The sequence below is a fragment of the Schistocerca serialis genome, chromosome 8 (assembly GCF_023864345.2).
Source record: "Schistocerca serialis cubense isolate TAMUIC-IGC-003099 chromosome 8, iqSchSeri2.2, whole genome shotgun sequence".
NCBI lineage: Eukaryota > Metazoa > Arthropoda > Insecta > Orthoptera > Acrididae > Schistocerca > Schistocerca serialis.
The window spans coordinates 486,084,300-486,103,827 of record NC_064645.1 but is presented as its reverse complement, the minus strand read 5'-3'; the positions used below and the strand labels follow the sequence as shown (position 1 = coordinate 486,103,827).

Here is a 19,528-nt window from a genome sequence, read left to right as displayed (position 1 = left end):
CGTCATCGCTGTTCACTTCCAGCACCGTAACCTGAACTTGCCGCTGTTTTACAGGAAGAATGGTATACGATTCTCTTGAAAAACAACACAGGACCTTTATTTGTCCATTTGTAGACGCGTGGTAGATGTTTTGTATATCAACAGGCTTCCCACACCGTACTAGCCATGTAATGTGCAGTGCTTTTGGTGGTTCCAAATTTTTGTCCGCCTCCTGTATTTGTTTCAGCAATATAACCTATTTGGTAACTACATTTTTCAAGAAAAAATCGTCATAAATCTTGGGGAACATTATTTATCTTTTGCTGTGAGACTGCATATGAAATAGACGTCAGATTTACTCTGCACTGGAATATCAGTTCGCCATAGTATTAACTCTGATTATCATTATTATTATTATTATATTAGTGCTGTTTTAGAAACACTGTTCTTTGATAAAAAATAAACATCATTTCTTTCAAAAAGAGGAAGACATTTATTTTATTTCTTTATAGGCCTGAAAACTGTTATGTAGAATTTTCCAACCTTAGTTTTTCTTTCCACATTTTAGGAAATAAATTCTTTCACAACGTTCCTAACGTTATTTTTCGCAGCTCTGTCTTGGTAAACATCGATGAGTGAATGGCCGAGTCTCGATTGCGTCGCTGTTGATCTGAATTAAGCAAGTTATAAGTCCCCGAAAGATGCCTAATTACGCTTCTGAGGACACTGGGGATACTGGAAATGTCATACTTAGGACGATGACGCAAATAATGTCTTCAAACAGGTTTTTAATCCGTCCGAGTTCAGCAATAAGTTTTCTTCCAATAAATGACATGTTTCACAATTGTAGATCGGTCGTAATGGTTTACAGCATTTTGAGTGAAGTTTGTTTAGGCTAAAATCTGCCTTGTATGTTCCAAGCAGCTCTTCCAAATCCTAAACAAATGGAGGTTTTCTTTGGGAGGACGCAACAAATTTCTCTTAAATTTGTTTTGAAGTCAGTTTTTTCCCCGATGAATTACGTTTCTTCAAGACTGTTCCAATGAATCTAGGACTAGCTTCCACTTTTGCAACTAGTGTTATGTAGCGATCCCACTGCAGGTCGCTCTGGACGTTTACTCCTTGGTATTTTACGGTCGTTACGTTTCCAGCGATTTATCACCAATAGGGTAATCAACAGTAGCGAATTGCTTCGCTTGTTTACGCGCAATTTCTGCAGCAATGGCCGATCCTCTGCAGGTCTTCCTATATTTGGCTAGTCTTCTAGCGTTGCAATATTTAGACAGCATCATCGTCCACGAACACCCTCAAGGACTCTTCGACATTACTCAGTAGATCATTTATATGTAAAAAGTAACGGTGCTGTAGTACTCCCAAAAATTATCCTTACCATATCTGACGATTTTTTCTCATTAAGAACAACATGTTGAGGTCCACACTGCCCGTAAAAATGCAAAACTTTCAAGGACCAAGTCATTTTACTGACACGTGAGATGACAGGTGTTGTAACTTCCTTGCACGCCGCGTGGTTCTTTAGTCGATACAGGAGCGAGGAACAGATGCTCTTCATGAGCAGAGAAATCAGATATTGTTTTAGTCTACATACTATATCAAATAGTAAAAATAAGACACGTGTTTGTTGCTGTGGGCAACGGCCTTACTGCAGTGGATACACCGGTTCCCGTCAGATCACCGAAGTTAAGCGCTCTCGGGCATTTCGGGCTCTTGGATGGGTGACCCTCCAGGCTGCCATGCGCTGTTGTCTCGTGATGTCAATTGGGGAGCTACTCGACCGAATAGTAGCGGTTTTAGTCAAAGAAAACCATCATAACGACTGGGAGAGCGGTGTGCTGATGACACGCTCCTCCTATCCGCATCCTCAGCTGAGGATGACACGGCGGTCGGATGGTCCCGATGGGCCGCTTGTGGCCTGAAGACGGAATGCTTTTTGTTGCTGTAGTTGCAGCGTCAGTTGCTAATAGTAGCTTTGAATGTTGATGCATAGTAGTAGTAGTAGTAGTAGTAGTTTTATTCATCTGTAGATCTCATTTTACAAGGATATAGGACATGTCAAAGTATTTACAACTTTAGACCAATATAAAATAAGCTAATTCGTATACACATATATTTACAGACTTCTTGTTAGACATAATCATTAGATCTACTCCTGGTATACAGTACTTCTTTTACAAATACCTTATTAAATTAAGTAATGCCACGCTGTACATTCATATCTCACTATCAGTCACTGCACGCGGTATACAGGCATTATTTCATAACACTTCACTCACTACACACACAAACACACACACACACACACTGGAGATCTCTCGGCCATTTCCTGTACCGCAACTTCCCATTTGCTATCCTGAAAAACTGAGTCAGCATCCCCCTATAATGAGTGAGATGTTGAGCTCAGAAAGAGGATGAGATGTTAGTATTGTGCTATACACATGGACGCGTAACACAGATTCACAAATCAGTTGGTTGGTTGGTTGTTTTAGGGAAGGAGACCAGACAGCGAGGTCATCGGTCTCATCGGATTAGGGAAGGACGGGGAAGGAAGTCGGCCGGGCCCTTTGAAATGAACCATCCCGCCATTTACCTGGAGCGATTTAGGGAAATCACGGAAAACCTAAATCAGGATGGCCGGACACGGGATTGAACCGTCGTCCTCCCGAATGCGAGTCCAGTGTCTTACCACTGCGCCACCTCGCTCGGTTTCACAAATCAGTAAAACTTCAACACAATCATTATTCAGTAGATCACAAGCCCCAGCCACTACGATAGTCTGTAAATGTTATTCAACTGGTAAACGCATAAAAGGCTCAGTAAATGAATGTTCGAACCTAAATTCACCTGCCGCTGGAGTTCTGGAGAGGTTATGTTCGCATCTCATCGGCAGAGGCGTAATTGTCCGTGTCAGCGCCCTCGCGCAGCGGTGGCGGCTGTTGGAAACGCGGCGGCGTAATTTGAAAGTGCGGCCGACCGGATAGCGGCGGATACCGCAGTAGGTACTTCATCACTGTGGGAGTATATGATAACGAACTCAGGCCAAATGAAACCACACATGTCACAGTTAAGAGGGCCCAAACAGTCGCATCAATACACTGTGTACCACTCTCTGGCGGCAGTGCTGACGTGTGTTCTAGCACGCAAACGATCGTAAATGTGCCGGATGGCATATTGCGATAGACTGTCCCAAGCATCTTGCGACTTTTGTTATAATTTGGCAGTGGCTCTTTCGGGCCCTGGAGAACGAGAAGGTGCCCGCTTCACTGTGTCCCACACGTGTTCAATTAGCCATAGATCTGGTGATCTTTCTGGCCAGGGCGGTTGTCTTATATCATGGGGAGCATTTTGTGTCGCGGCAGCTGTGTGTGGATGTACATTGTCCTGCTGAAAAAGCACATCGTCTCTCTGTCGATGAAATGGCAGTAGCCGGCCGCGGTGGTCTCGCGGTTCTAGGCGCGCAGTCCGGAACCGTGCGACTGCTACGGTCGCAGGTTCGAATCCTGCCTCGGGCATGGATGTGTGTGATGTCCTTAGGTTAGTTAGGTTTAAGTAGTTCTAAGTTCTAGGGGACTGATAACCACAGCAGTTGAGTCCCATAGTGCTCAGAGCCGTTTGAACCATTTTTTGAAATGTCAGTAGCGCGGAGATAACAGCCAGTGCAATGTAGCGGGCACTCGTTACTTTACCCTGCAGATGCACCAGATGTGACGGCGAGTTGTAAGTGATGCCACCTCCCTCAATACCATGAGGCCTGGGATGGGACCTGACCTGTGTATCGTGGGCGAATGCACTCTAACATAATCAGCTCACCAGCTTTACGCAATACACGTGGACGTCCTCCACGCGGAATTAGCCGAGCGGTCTAGGGCACTGCAGTCATGGACTGTGCGGTTGGTCCCAGCGGAGATTCGAGTCCTCCCTCGGGCATGGGTGTGTGTGTTTGTCCTTAGGATAATTTATGTTAAGTAGTGTGTAAGCTTAGGGACTGATGACCTTAGAAGTTAGGTCCCATCAGATTTCACACGGTAGCAGTAGTAGCGTGAACGTCCACCACTGGCATACAGACAGAACCCATTATCATCACGGAAAACAACAGAGTGCCGGTCCACTTTCCAGTCAACTCTTTCACGACAACAGAGTAGCCACGCTTGATTGTGTCGGGGTGTTCGTCAGTGGTAGCCTCGCCAAACACGCAAATGATCGTAATCCTCCTCCATGCAGACGGTTCCCACCGGTCCCTGATTGCTCAGCAGGTGCAACATATTCCTGGATTTTGTCCCTCGATGATGTTCAGTCAGCCACCGCTGCTTGTACTATGCGTCGATCTTGATGTGCCTCTGTACTACGCCGACGGCGGGCGTCCAGAACCTGGTCTACACGTGCGGAAATGTTCCACAGACCTCTGTCGAAAGCAGCGATACGCCATCGATACACTGCGCCCAACTTGTGCAGCAATCCAGCGATACATCCATACAGCTTCTCGCAGGCCCACAGCCAGCCCCCATTCAAACAGCTGAAGCTGTTCAACAGTAGTACATAGTCGCCGTTGGGGCATGGTTGTAACCTAGAATGGACGTCCCAAACGCTGTTCATCTCCAAACTCAGCACAGTTACTGCTTGCAGGGTCGAAACAGGGCGCACAGACAGTCCTCCTGAACGCCATCTGACAGCGATGACCGTGACAAATGAATCACTAACATTACAGCCAGGGCATATTATACCCTGGTGACACTGAACATACACTTTGAGTTTTTTGTACGTCCACCCTTTCGACTGGAGGTCTTGGGAACCACAGCCGTTTACTATTGTAAGAAAATGAAAGGCCTACAGCCGTCCTTATGATCTTATTTATTGTGTAGATACCAGTTTCGGCGTTTCAGTGCACCATCTACAGGCCTTAGTTGATGCTGAACGCGTTATCACGACCCATATATAGGCTGCATCAGTGGCCAATATAACTGGTTTAAGTAAACTATCTGTAACTGTGATCTCAGCACAGTTGTCAGTTGATGGTTGGAGTGCAGACATCACAGTTACAGATAGTCTGCATAACACCAGTTATGTTGGTCACCGATGCAGCGTATGTATGGATTGTGATAACCCCTTCAGCATCAACTAAGGCCTAAAGATGGCGCACTGAAGCGCTGGGACTGGTAGCTACACAGTATATAAGAAAATAAGGACGGTTGTAAAAAAATGGTTCAAATGGCTCTGAGCACTATGGGGCTTAAGTACTGAGGTCATCAGTCCCCTAGGACTTAGAACTACTTAAACCTAACTAACCTAAGGACATCACACACATCCATGCCCCAGGCAGGATTCGAACCTGCGACCGTAGCGGTCGCGCGAGGACGGTTGTAGGTGTTTCATTTTCTAACAACAGTCTTTGAGGGTGTTACTTTTTCTTTTTCTGTGCTTCTCCTCGCAAGTCCTGGATCATGACATAAATCTGTTCTTTTACATGTTAAGTTCGTATTTTGTTCACTACACGTTAGTGCGGAGCTGTGGTTTCGTCTACAAACACTGCATTTTGCACACAAGCGACGAGAATAGCCTCGCCATTGCATTTTTACGTGTTTGTAGTTTCGGAACAACGAGAATGGAGGCACTGCTGTGCTCGCCGCCAGACTAACAGGCAGACGGTTCTGAATAGTCGACACAGAAACGTACACAGGCTCTTCAGTTCTCTAGTTTCCATCAAAACTGTGACAGAGGTGCAGTAATCTCGTGTGCGCTCACATTGCGTGGTCCAATACCATTTTTTTATTTCTGTGTATGACCCTCTTCTACCCACTGCCTCCACATTTCCATCACTGTTCTAGTAACATGCCCTGCGAGCCGAAATATCTCAGTACAACAAACCGATTTTACGTAAAGAGTTCGACTGGTCCGTTTGAACTCGTGTGTAGGTATTGCACGCTTTGACGTTGACGAGACTTTCTGGCATTTCCTTTAACAGTTTCGTTCCGTTTGACTCTTCTCTTCTTGAGCTCTGCGGAACACAGAATTTTAATCACAAAACAGAGGGCTCTGCTAAGCTTGTACGAGCGCCATATCTCTGCAGGCTGGATGACACATAGATGCACCGTCCAACTTATAACCTGAGTCTGGATACAGGGTTCAAGATTTTTCATCAACCAGTGACCCCTTAGAGCTATATACGTTTAGGTATTAAATGAACAACTAAATAAAAGGATCTCTTTACAGGAAAAATCTTAAAATTTAATACCAACTTCCTTATCAATATTGTAAAAACCAACTTCTGTATTACGTCAGAAAGTTCTATTGCTCTGTAGATTAGTGTTGCAGCAACAAATGATGCATTTTAACTTTAAAAACATTACATCACAAGGATCTAACAGATTTTAGAATTTTATTAAATAATTTGAACCCTCTATTTCACTTGATTCTTTGTGAGTCAGTCTCCACAGTTATCGAAGTCCAGTTTACTTCTAGTGTTGTGATGATAAATGATCTTTGTAGTCAGACTCACTTTGCTTTTGTCATAAAGTAATGCTGTACAGATATATGGGTTTATGACAGTCAGTACATTCTACTTAATACAGAGTGGAGTACGGTTTTCTGCAGGATTCAATTTGTTCGGTATTCCGATTACGTTTTTCTAATTTTGTTGTATTTCACTGGTATAACAGGATTGTCCTCTTATCAGTGTCAGAGGAGGTGTGAGACTGGAAAAGAGCAAAGCATCACATATTCGTTACGGAATGCATCTATCAGTTTCCTCATGAGATGATACGCTTGACCTATTCTCTTGCAAGAATACCTGATATATTCCTCCCAGTTTAATTTTGACTCACAACTGTACTGGTTTCCTTTACGTTACTTTGCAATACCCTGCACGAGTGAACTTAGGAATCGTTACTGGTGTATCTAGGCTCCAACACAACAATACCCAATGTTGATACACTTAACATAATGGAAATACGCCATCTGAAATTTGGCCAAATTTGAGATCCTAAGATAGAGAATTGTTATAAAATCAGTTGTTTAATATGTTTTAAAAACCATGAAAGGGAGATGAAGGGAACACTACCTACTTTAAATGAAATTCAAATCAAAATAAACTAGTGATTTATTAGAAAAGTTCGACTTCGTACACAAGAAAACCAACAGATTGACAGTACGAACCTGACATGAAAAACAAGAATACAAACGTCTCAAAAATGAGATCGACAGGAAGTGCAAAATGGCTAAGCAGACATGGTTAGAGGACAAATGTAAGGATGTAGAGGCTTATCTCACAAGGGGTAAGATAGATACTGCCTACAGCAAAATTAAAGAGACCTTTGGAGAAAAGAGAACCACTTGTATGAATATCAAGAGCTCAGATGGAAACCCAGTTCTAAGCAAAGAAGGGAAAGCAGAAAGGTGAAAGGAGTATATAGAGGGACTATACAAGGGCGATGTACTTGAGGACAATGTCATAGAAAGGGAAGAGGAAGTAGATGAGGATGAAATGGGAGATACGATACTGCGTGAAGAGTTTGACAGAGCACTGAAAGAAACAAGGCCCCGGGAGTAAGCAACATTCCATTAGAACTACTGGCGGCCTTGGGAGAGCCAGTCCTGACAAAACTCTACCATCTGGTGAGCAAAATGTATGAGACAGACGAAATACACTCAGACTTCAAGAAGAATATAATAATTCCACTCCCAAAGAAAGCAGGCGTTGACAGATGTGAAAATTACCGAACTATCAGTTTAATAAGTCACGGCTGCAAAATACTAAAGCGAATTCTTCACAGACGAATGGAAAAACTCCTCGGGGAAGATCAGTTTGGATTCCGTAGAAATATGGGAACACGTGAGGCATTGCTGGCCCTACGACTTGTCTTAGAAGCTAGATTAAGAAAATACAAACCTATGTTTCTAGCATTTGTAGACTTGGAGAAAGCTTTTGACAATGTTCATTGGAATACTCTCTTTCAAATTCTGAAGGTGGCAGGGGTAAAATACAGGGAGCGAAAGGCTATTTACAATTTGTACAGAAACCAGAAGGCAGTTATAAGAGTCGAGGGACATGAAAGGGAAGCAGCGGTTGGGAAGGGAGTAAGACAGGGTTGTAGCCTCTCCCCGATGTTATTCAATCTGTATATTGAGGAAGCAGTAAAGGAAACAAAAGAAAAATTCGGAGTAGGTATTAAAATCCATGGGGAAGAAATTAAAACTTTAAGGTTCGTCGATGACATTGTAATTCTGTCAGAGACAGCAAAGGACTTGGAAGAGCAGTTGAACGGAATGGACAGTGTCATGAAGGGAGGAAATAAGATGAACATCAACAAAATCAAAACGAGGATAATGGAATGTAGACTAATTAAGTCGGGTGATGCTGAGGGAATTAGATTAGGATTTGAGACGCTTAAAGTAGTAAAGGAGTTTTGCTATTTGGGGAGCAAAGTAACTGATGATGGTCGAAGTAGAAAGGATATAAAATGTAGACTGGCAATGGCAAGTAAAGCGTTTCTAAAGAAGAGAAATTTGTTAACATCGAGTATAGATTTCAGCGTCAGGAAGTCGTTTCTGAAAGTATTTGTATGGAGTGTAGCCATGTATGGAAGTGAAACATGGACGATAAACAGTTTGGGCAAGAAGAGAATAGAAGCTTTCGAAATGTGGTGCTACAGAAGAATGCTGAAGGTTAGATGGGTAGATCACATAACTAATGAGGAGGTATTGAATAGGATTGGGGAGAAGAGGAGTTTGTGGCACAACTTGACTAGAAGAAGGGATCGGTTGGTAGGACACGTTCTGAGGCATCAAGGGATCACCAATTTAGTATTAGAGGGCAGCGTGGAGGGTAAAAATCGCAGAGGGAGACCAAGAGATGAATACACTAAGCAGATTCAGAAGCATGTAGGCTGCAGTACGTACTGGGAGATGAAGAAGCTTGCACAGGATAGAGTAGCACCGAGAGCTGCATCAAAACGGTCTCAGGACTGAAGACCACAACAACAACAACATGAAAAACAATTAACCAGCTCAAGTATGACGTGCAGGGGAGGATAAGGGATTCAAGTTGTATATTCCCTCAGTGACGTGAATAAACACTACGAATCCGAATTTGGCTACGCAGTGACGGGTTGTCCGAACTAAACTGAAAATAACCTAGCTTTGTAACGGGAACCTAACGACACTGTGGTGTCGATGTAGCCTTATAAAGCGGTGAACTCCCACCTAACGAGCTGGTGGTGCACGGAACGCTCGCCAGTCTCTTGTCGTCTCGCTGGACGTGAAGATGTGGGGCAGCACGAAATCTGCACCAGCCCGAAATCTGCGCATGGGGCTAAGTCGTCAGCACGACGTCCCACCGCAGAACACCAGAATGGTCGCTCCCTCAGCGATCGAGCGTGTGAAGTGACCTCTAAGACGACCGACCAAAGTGTGTCCACGATCATGCGTCTCTGCACCGGACTCCCCCGTTTGCGCCAGCAAACACCAATCAGGCAAAACGTTAATTACATCTGTTCAGTGGTACGACAATGGTAAATAATTCCCCGCTGCGGAATAGAGGACCAATCAGGGTACACCCGTCTCTCAAGCTCTGTTGCAGAAATTCCCGCCCTACGTCAAGAGGCGAGAGGCAAACGAACTCATTGGGAACTCCAGCAGGTCCCGTACCCACAGCAGTTGGCCTGACCTCTTCGAGAACAGTGAGGTATGCCCATTTGTTATCAGGTGGTGGGCCAAGACCGAAAACCAATTGGCCGGGCACCGGACAGTACCGTAAGCCACAACTCCGAGAACCCCGACTTCCTTTGAGTGATACGAGACTCCCTTAAGCCTCACTCGTGTGGCTCTGTCATCCGCGTCAGAAAGTGACTTAATCCTCTGAGTGTGAGAGGCGAGCAGACTGTCCCGTTATTCCCAATCTTGTGTGCCTCGGTCGTTCCACAACTCCTGTCGAAACGTACTGCAACGTTCCCATGAATTCCCTTGGCCGAAGCGATATAAGTTCATTCGGACAACACCTGCAACTTTTTTTTATCAAATACAATACTCAGAATGAAGCGCGGTAATCAGAGTTAAATAAAGCTATGAGGATCAAGTGTTCCTCATATCTCCAGTCACGACAATGATCAGACAGTGTTAGCTTATTAATTGAAGAAGGAAAGCCAGACAGATTATAGTCTTTCAACTTTAATTAATCTTAGAATTATTTACTCCTAAGATGAAAAGAAATGGACTGAGATCGAGCCCTGAGGCACACCAGTTCCATCTTCCTTCACTGAGGAATATCTGTTTTATCCTGATATAAACTGTCACCTGTTGCTTAAGAAGGAGCTCATAGCTGCCAATTTTTTTAAAAATAATTTAGCGGATATACTCTGCAAGCCAATGTGCAAGAAAATACATTCTGTTATTGGGGTAACTTTCGTAAATCTTTCGTTGATAAATGGTGTGACAATAAAATAACTTATTGAATACTTTCACACACACGATGATTTTCTATGAAGCTTGGTGGGACAGTGATTAAAGCGCAAGACTCGCACTTGAGAGGAATGGGGTACAAATTCTCGTTCCAATTTATGTGGTTTATCGATTGAGGGGAACGCCTGGATATTTTCTTTGAGAAGACGAAGGCAAATATCTCTCCCCGCCTCAATTTTTTTGTTTTCATGCGTTAGTTGCGCAATGGAGATTGCAGAATGGTTACAATCTGCATGGAATAGTTAGTTATTAAATAATATAGCAAGGTTTCACAAAAAGAACGTTAAGTTCCGAGAGTAAATTTTTAATACGCTCATTTTGGGTTGATGCCGTCAGCGTGGGCCTAGATTCCTCCCATTTAGTACATGATTTTTCCTAACCAGTTCCCGATTTTTAAATGAAAATGACGGTCAGGCAGAGATACCGTAGGGTGATAGTTATCGGGAAAAAAATTGTGAAACTCAGAACCTATCATTTAGGCTTTAAATTTTCTTACTTCTTCTACACCTACATCTACATGGCTATGATGTAAATCACATTTAAGTGCCTGGCAGAGGATTGATCCAACCACCTTCGCAAAAATTCTCTGTTATTCCACTCTCGAACAGCGTGCGGGAAAAAAGAACACCTATATCTTTCCGTGCGATCTCTGACGCCCCTTATTTTGCTGCGATGATCGTTTCTCCCTATGTAAGTCGGAGTCAACAAAATATTTTCGCATTCGGAGGAGAAAGTTAGTGAAATTTCGTGAGAAGACCCCTCCACAACAAGAAACACCTTTGTTCTAATGACGTCCACCCCAAATCCTGTATCATGTCTGTGACACTCTTCCCCCCATTTCTTGATAATACAAAACGTCCTGCCCTTCTTCGAACTTTCTAGATGTACTCCATTAACCCTATCTGGTAAGGATCCCACAGCACGCAGCAGTAGTCTAAAAGAGGACGGTCAAGCTCAGTGTAGGCAGCCTCTTTAGTAGATCTGTTGCATCTTCTAAGTGTTCTGGCAATAAATCGCAGACTATGACTTGACTCCCCCACAACATTTTCTATGTGTTCTTTCCAATTTAAGTTGTTCGTAACTGTAATTCCTAGGTATTTAGTTGCATTTAAGGTCTTTAGATTTGACTGATTTCTCGTGTGTTCGAAGTTTAATGGATTCCTATTAACACTTATGCGGATGACCTCACACTTTTCATTATTTAGGATCTATTACCAAGTTTTGCACTGTGCAGATACACTCCTGGAAATGGAAAAAAGAACACATTGACACCGGTGTGTCAGACCCACCATACTTGCTCCGGACACTGCGAGAGGGCTGTACAAGCAATGATCACACGCACGGCACAGCGGACACACCAGGAACCGCGGTGTTGGCCGTCGAATGGCGCTAGCTGCGCAGCATTTGTGCACCGCCGCCGTCAGTGTCAGCCAGTTTGCCGTGGCATACGGAGCTCCATCGCAGTCTTTAACACTGGTAGCATGCCGCGACAGCGTGGACGTGAACCGTATATGCAGTTGACGGACTTTGAGCGAGGGCGTATAGTGGGCATGCGGGAGGCCGGGTGGACGTACCGCCGAATTGCCCAACACGTGGGGCGTGAGGTCTCCACAGTACATCGATGTTGTCGCCAGTGGTCGGCGGAAGGTGCACGTGCCCGTCGACCTGGGACCGGACCGCAGCGACGCACAGATGCACGCCAAGACCGTAGGATCGTACGCAGTGCCGTAGGGGACCGCACCGCCACTTCCCAGCAAATTAGGGACACTGTTGCTCCTGGGGTATCGGCGAGGACCATTCGCAACCGTCTCCATGAAGCTGGGCTACGGTCCCGCACACCGTTAGGCCGTCTTCCGCTCACGCCCCAACATCGTACAGCCCGCCTCCAGTGGTGTCGCGACAGGCGTGAATGGAGGGACGAATGGAGACGTGTCGTCTTCAGCGATGAGAGTCGCTTCTGCCTTGGTGCCAATGATGGTCGTATGCGTGTTTGGCGCCGTGCAGGTGAGCGCCACAATCAGGACTGCATACTACCGAGGCACACAGGGCCAACACCCGGCATCATGGTGTGGGGAGCGATCTCCTACACTGGCCGTACACCACTGGTGATCGTCGAGGGGACACTGAATAGTGCACGGTACATCCAAACCGTCATCGAACCCATCGTTCTACCATTCCTAGACCGGCAAGGGAACTTGCTGTTCCAACAGGACAATGCACGTCCGCATGTATCCCGTGCCACCCAACGTGCTCTAGAAGGTGTAGGTCAACTACCCTGGCCAGCAAGATCTCCGGATCTGTCCCCCATTGAGCATGTTGGGGACTGGATGAAGCGTCGTCTCACGCGGTCTGCATGTCCAGCACGAACGCTGGTCCAACTGAGGCGCCAGGTGGAAATGGCATGGCAAGCCGTTCCACAGGACTACATCCAGCATCTCTACGATCGTCTCCATGGGAGAATAGCAGCCTGCATTGCTGCGAAAGGTGGATATACACTGTACTAGTGCCGACATTGTGCATGCTCTGTTGCCTGTGTCTAATGTGCCTGTGGTTCTGTCAGTGTGATCATGTGATGTATCTGACCCCAGGAATGTGTCAATAAAGTTTCCCCTTCCTGGGACAATGAATTCACGGTGTTCTTATTTCAATTTCCAGGAGTGTATCTTATTTATAATTAGTTTCCATATTCTCATGACTTTACTGCGCGATAAACGACAGCATCATCTGGAAACAACCTAAGACGGCGGCTCAGATTGTCTCCTAAATCATTTATATAGATAAGGAACAACGGAGGACCTACCTCGGGGAACGCTAGAAATCACTTCTGTTTTACTCGAAGTGTGTCCGTCAACTGCTACGAACACTGACATCTCCGAAAGGAAATCACGAATCCAGTCGCATAACTGAGACTCTATTCCATAAGCACGCGATTTGATTGAAAGGCACTCGGTCTGATGGTGAGGGGTGGGATTATGATTGGTGCACGTACATCCCTGCATGTCTTTGACAAAGGAACTGTAACAGATCAGGTGTATCGGGACGTCATTTTGCACCAGTATGTCCGCCTTTTCTGGGGTGCAGAGAGTCCCACCTTCCTCCTATTGGATGGTAACGCGGGCCCCACCGAGATGCCATCGTAGAGGAGTACCTTGAAACAGAAGATATCAGGCGAATGGAATGGCCTGCCTGTCCTCCAGACCTAAACCCCATCGACCACGTCTGGGATACTCTCGGTCGACGTATCGCTGCACGTCTTCAAACCCCTAGGACACTTCAGGAGTTCCGACAGGCACTGGTGCAAGAATGGGAGGCTAATCCCCAGCAGCTTCTCGACCACCTGATCCAGAGTATGCCAACCAGTTGTGCGGCCTGTGTACGTGTGCATGGTGACCATATCCCATATTGATGTCGGGGTACATGCGCAGGAAACAGTGGCATTTTGTAGCGCATGTGTTTCGGGACGGTTTTCCCAATTATCACCAATACCGTGGACTTACAGATCTGTGTCGCGTGTGTTCCCTATGTGCCTATGCTATTAGCACCAGTTTTGTGTAGTGCTACGTTGTGTGGTACCACATTCTGCAATTATCCTTAATTTGTGAGCATGAGTGTATATTCCAAATGCCCGCTGCATATCAACTTTAATGATCTGGGGCTTTAATTTAATGAGTTACTCCTATTGCCTTTCTTGGATATTGATGTGACCTGTCCAACTTTCCAGTCTTCTGGTACGGATCTTCAGTCGTGGGAGTGGTTGTATATGATTGTTAAGTATGGAGCTGTTGCGTCAGCACACGCTGAAAGGAACCTACCTGTGTACAGTCTACACCGGAAGACTTGCTTTTGTAGAGTGATTAAGCTGCTTCACTACTCTGAGGATATCTACTTCTAAGTTACTTATGTTGATTGCTGTTCTTGACTCGAATTCTGGAATATTTACTGCGTCTTCTTTGGTGAAGGAACTCGACTCAGAACTTTTCAGTTCTCTAAGCTGTTGGACAAAGAACCTGAATTTTCTGGAGTAATTTCAAAAACCCTTTGCCGACGGAGGAATTAGATTTACAGATGTGTGATTTACTGTTAAATTTTGTCCTTCAGTCTCCCCCTGTTTTCATTTGAAGCTAATCTGCATCAGTCTTTAATCTCTCATTGTTTTACGTGAATCTTTGCAATGCTTTCATCTTACTTGACATACTAGGGCTTTTCGGAAAGTAAGGTCCGATTGGTCGTGAAATGGAAACCGTAGAGAAAATCAAAATGTTCTATTTGCAGCAGTTCGCTATACCTTCCAGCTACTTCTCTACACAGTCGCCGCTCCGATTGAGGTATCTGTCGTAACATTGTACCAACTTTCCAGTACCCTCGTCATAGAAGGCATCCGCCTGTGCTTTTTGCCAATATACTACATTGATCTGCAACTTGTCTATGCCAAAATGTTGTCTTCATAGGCGACGTTTCGTGTGAGCAGAAATGAAAATCAGAGGGGACCAAGTCTGGGCTGTATGGTGGGTGATCAAACATTTCCCATCGAAAACGCGGCAGGAGCCTCTTCATTACCCCTGCAGGGTGCAGCCAAGAACTGTCACGAAGAAGGAAACGCCTGACAGTTGTGTTGTATGGGCTGCATGAAATCAGGCAAAATCTCTCACAGGCACTCACACTTGGCGGGAGGCACTACTTTCAAGATATTTTTACGTGGACGTTTGCGCTCGGAACTGAAACGAGCAAAGCGACACGATCGACTGGCATACCAGAAACAGTGTCCAACACACGTGTGCAGAGCTTCATCGGATTTTGGCAGTGGTTTCCATTTCGCAATCCATCGGACCTTACCTTTGGACTAGCCTTCATCCAGGACATGACGTGCTTTAAACTTGGTCAAAAGCACTCCTGAGAATATTTCGCAGAACAAAATATCCTTCATTGCAGATGGCGCACTAACATAGGTCAACAAAGGAGTGGGTGATTATTAGCTCTGATACTGCCTGCTGGAACCACTCCAGCATATATCTGAACCCATATAAACCCTTAAGATAACTGGCTTAAAGATCTGATTGTGCTCCACATAGAATGTGCCTAGAATGTTTTGTAGTTCGTGATCTTGTAGCTTAATTACGTTTGTGCCTACCGACACAATCAACACAGACATATTCATCACTTTCTGTGTTTCAGTTCATCGGTGCGGCTAAATTTAAAGGTCCCATGATAAAGTCAGCCAACTGCAACACAAACCACGGTGGAAGGACGTATGTGTACACGCTAAATCATGTGGGCCATTTCCCCAATCAAGGTAAGGGTTTTTTTCACAAGTAGATCACACATTTTCCTCGTAGTTTCAGAGTTTCACATGATACCTCAAACTCATGTTCCACACACTGATCATGTTTAACACAGTTCTGGATAAACTCTGTGTTTCAGCTGTCGAACATGGTATGGATGTGCTGTACCTTTCACCCAGGTCAGACTTCAGGCTGTCTGAAGAAGATGAAAAGGTTTCGAGGAGGCTCGTTCATCTGCACGCGAACTTCATCATCTATGGGTAAGTTTTTTTATGAAAACCAACCTTGCTTGATTTTAAGACCTTTAATCGAATTACTAGTTTCAACAGAAACCTGCTCTCATCTTCAGATTAGCATTACATTGCATAAAATGAAAACAGGCGATCTTCACAAGAAACAACCATCTTTTGGGATGATCCAAATGTTACAAAAACCTCCAATTTTTTTTTCTTTATTGTTATTTCACTCCCCAAAATGGGGCAGGCTGGCAATGGCACATTACGCCACTCTTCAGCCAAGAGAGTTACAGACAAACATAGTCAAATGAGGAAAGAACACATAACATAGAATGGTATAAATTGGTGAATAAACAAGAACAAAAATAGATGAGTATAAATGGTAGATTTAAAAACAACATAGACTGTGAGCCGACACGAAAACAGAGAAACACCACAGTGGGAACAAAAATGACTGATCCTGGCGACGCTGTCGGTGCTGGTGGAACGTAGCACTGTACACGGCACTTGAGAAACACTGACACCACAACGTAAATGTTAAAAATCACTGCACCGAAGGGGACCTACCACCAGGTGAAAGGTAAGAGGGGGGGGGGAAGAAAAGGGAGGGGGGGAGACAGTAGGGGAAACCAGGAGGGGGGAAGAGGGGGGCGGTGTAGAGGAGAAAGAAAGAGCCAAAAGCCTGGGGTGGGGGGGGGGGGTGAAAAGGAGAAAGAAGGTGGTCAGCAGGGGAAAATGAGGAAGAAGAGAACGGGGAGAGGGAGGGAGAGAGGGAGCCCTGAGGAGGGGGGGAAGAAGGAGGGATTACAGCTGGTAGGAGGGGTAGATTGAAGGCACAAAGACATCATCCTGGAGGGGGAGTTGGGGTAAGCCACCTTGGGTGAGGGTATGGAACGTGTGGAGATGGAGACTAAACGGGACACTGTGATACAGGCGCGGCAACGGGCTGTGGAGGGAGAGGATGGGGGAAACCAAAGGATGGGGGGAATCCAGTTTGTGGGAGACGTATAGGATCTGTATTCATTCAAGGAACAGGAGGAGGTGGGGGAAGGGAATCAGGTCATAAAGGATCCGCGTGGGGGACGGGAGACGGATGCGATAAGCAAGGCGCAGTGCATGGTGCTCAAGGATTTGCATATATGTTCACATAAATGTGCCGTCGACAGTTTGAGAACAAAGTGTAAATACATTAAAACCTCCATAAGGTTTGTCGCTTGGAAAACAGAATGCTCCCATATGGGATGTGAAATGAATAAAAGGTAAAAGTACAACGTCCATAGCACCAATAGGGTTAAATCTATAAGCCATGTCGACGACCTCACGTGAACGAAACTGAGGTGCTGCAGAGCCCATGTAATTTGCCATGTAGAAGTCAGGTGACACCATTGTATTGACTGACAGTATATCGAAATATTTTTAAATTACTCTCCTGAAAATTTTTACATAATTTAGAAAGCATATTATGTACTATAGGAATCAAAAAGGTAAATCTTTACGCCTGATTCATATACAAAGATATGGCGCATTTCACCAATGTAAATTACATGTATGGAAAAACGTAGTGGTAACAAACATTCGTAATTCTCTTAGACTGTCATTACGTACTACAAGGCTCTAATTACACCACAACAGCCGATGAGCTCGCCCACTGTAGACGACGATCTTTTTATTTATATCCTAAACATACGATTCAGTGAGCCATCCAACCCTAGTCAAACAAAATAACCAAGGCGAGGGAGCAGTTGTATCTTGAGCAGATTACCGATTACCTACTTTCGTTTTATACAGTATAATGCCAATCTGTCGAAATTAGTAATTGGAATAAAGGTCTTAAAATCAAGCGATTTTTGGCTGTCATATATCAAACACCTTGCCCTCTCTCGCATCTTTGCCTGTTCCTTCAACTGTTTGTTTTCCCTCTAATCTAACACATGTTCAATGATCAACTCGATTGTTCTATATGACGTTGTAATAATAAGTGTAATAAATCACACCTATAAAATCCTTTGGAGTAAATTTACATAATCTTCTATTTTATTCTGGGTACACCAGCAGAGCCTGTTCAAAATTACAGGACTTCCTTTCAACAAGTTCCTATAGTCCATAAGCAAGCTAAGTGACCAAATGGTTCCGTATCTGAAGTTAACAAACCAGTTTCTCAATAAGCGAAATAAACATGCAGGCACGCTCCCCCCCCCCCCCCCCCCACACACACACACAGACGAACTGTTCAGATAGATTTTAATGCTTACTTACAACGAGAATTATACGAAGTTTATAAATTCACTGTTATCGAGAGTACCAATACATTCTAGGAGATGTTCTTGTTTCTTGTAAACAGCTTCGTATGTAGCCACTCTAATTTGTTTCGTGTTTAGGTCGGCTTAAGTAATATGTGACTGATTTCCTGGATCAGCATGGTGATGGTATGACATGAGTTCTGTGGAGATGTTGTCGATAGCGGCTATCGTTCGGTCTACTGATACTCATTGTGAACAGCCTATTGTTCCATTAGCCAGCGAAGTTACGTTCCGTATTCCACTTTGTGGCAGACCATAGTGCATTCCAGGTACAGGGCCTGTAACAGACGCTCTTATACAGATCTCCAATCTTCCACTCCTTACTCCATTTGCTTCTGCTATGTAGCTGTCTGCAGCAGTAAGATCTCCAGCTAGAGGTCACATGTCTTGTATTTCATTCCTTCTTGTCTTCTTTAGCAGTTGACCTTCCTTGTCTCTCCCCACAATCCCACTAAGACCTTTGGCACATATAACTGATGCAATTTCTTGACAGATTAAAACTGTGTACCTAATCAGGACTAAAACTTGAGACCTTTACCCTTTGCAGCCAACCATCGACAGAGCTATCCAATCACGAGTCACGACCCGACCTACTTTTACTTACGCTAAGACTCCCTCTCCTATCAGGCATACAAATTCTGTAGTGTTTCTTCGTAATTCTGATACAGGAGCAGGTATCTGATATGGCAAATAGCAGATTGCTTTGTCTTTACAATTGATGTTAATTTTTCCAAGCCGGAGAGAGTCCGTTATCATTACGTAATGGTCAACTTGGATCATCATATAACATATCTTACAGCATTTTAATGCTCTTTCAATGGCTAAGAATTCCTCTGTGTAAACAGACATTTCTTTCGGTATACGGAACAGTCCGCTCCTTTTATTTTTGTAGCCTACATAAACACAGCCAACGCGGTCATTATGCTTTGAAGAGCCAAAGAAACTGGTACAGCTGCCAAATATGGTGTAGGGCCCCCGCGATTAGTCAGAAGTGCCGCAACATGACGTGGCATGGACTCTACTAATGTCTGAAGTAGTGCTGGAGGGAACTGACACCATGAATCCTGCAGGGCTGTCCATAAATCCGTAAGAGTACGACGGGGTGGAGATCTCTTCTGAACAGCAGGTTGCAAGGCATCCCAGATGCGCTCAATAATGTTCATATCTGGGGAGTCTGGTGTCCAGCGGAAGTGTTTAAACTCACAAGAGTGTTCCTGGAGCCACTCTGTAGCGTTTATGGACGTATGGGCTATCATATTGTCCTGCTGAA

General features: G+C 44.7%; 1 protein-coding gene across 1 annotated transcript in view; it reads left to right on the top strand.

Annotated features, from left to right (window-relative positions):
- The window catches only part of LOC126416109 (cholinesterase 1-like), a 346,029-nt gene that overhangs the window by 311,716 nt on the left and 14,785 nt on the right, over window positions 1-19,528 (top strand). Inside the window, exons 10-11 of the mRNA XM_050083619.1 lie at window positions 15,616-15,733; window positions 15,862-15,982. Coding sequence (XP_049939576.1) covers window positions 15,616-15,733; window positions 15,862-15,982 — 239 coding nt within the window. The remainder of the gene's footprint in view (window positions 1-15,615; window positions 15,734-15,861; window positions 15,983-19,528) is intronic.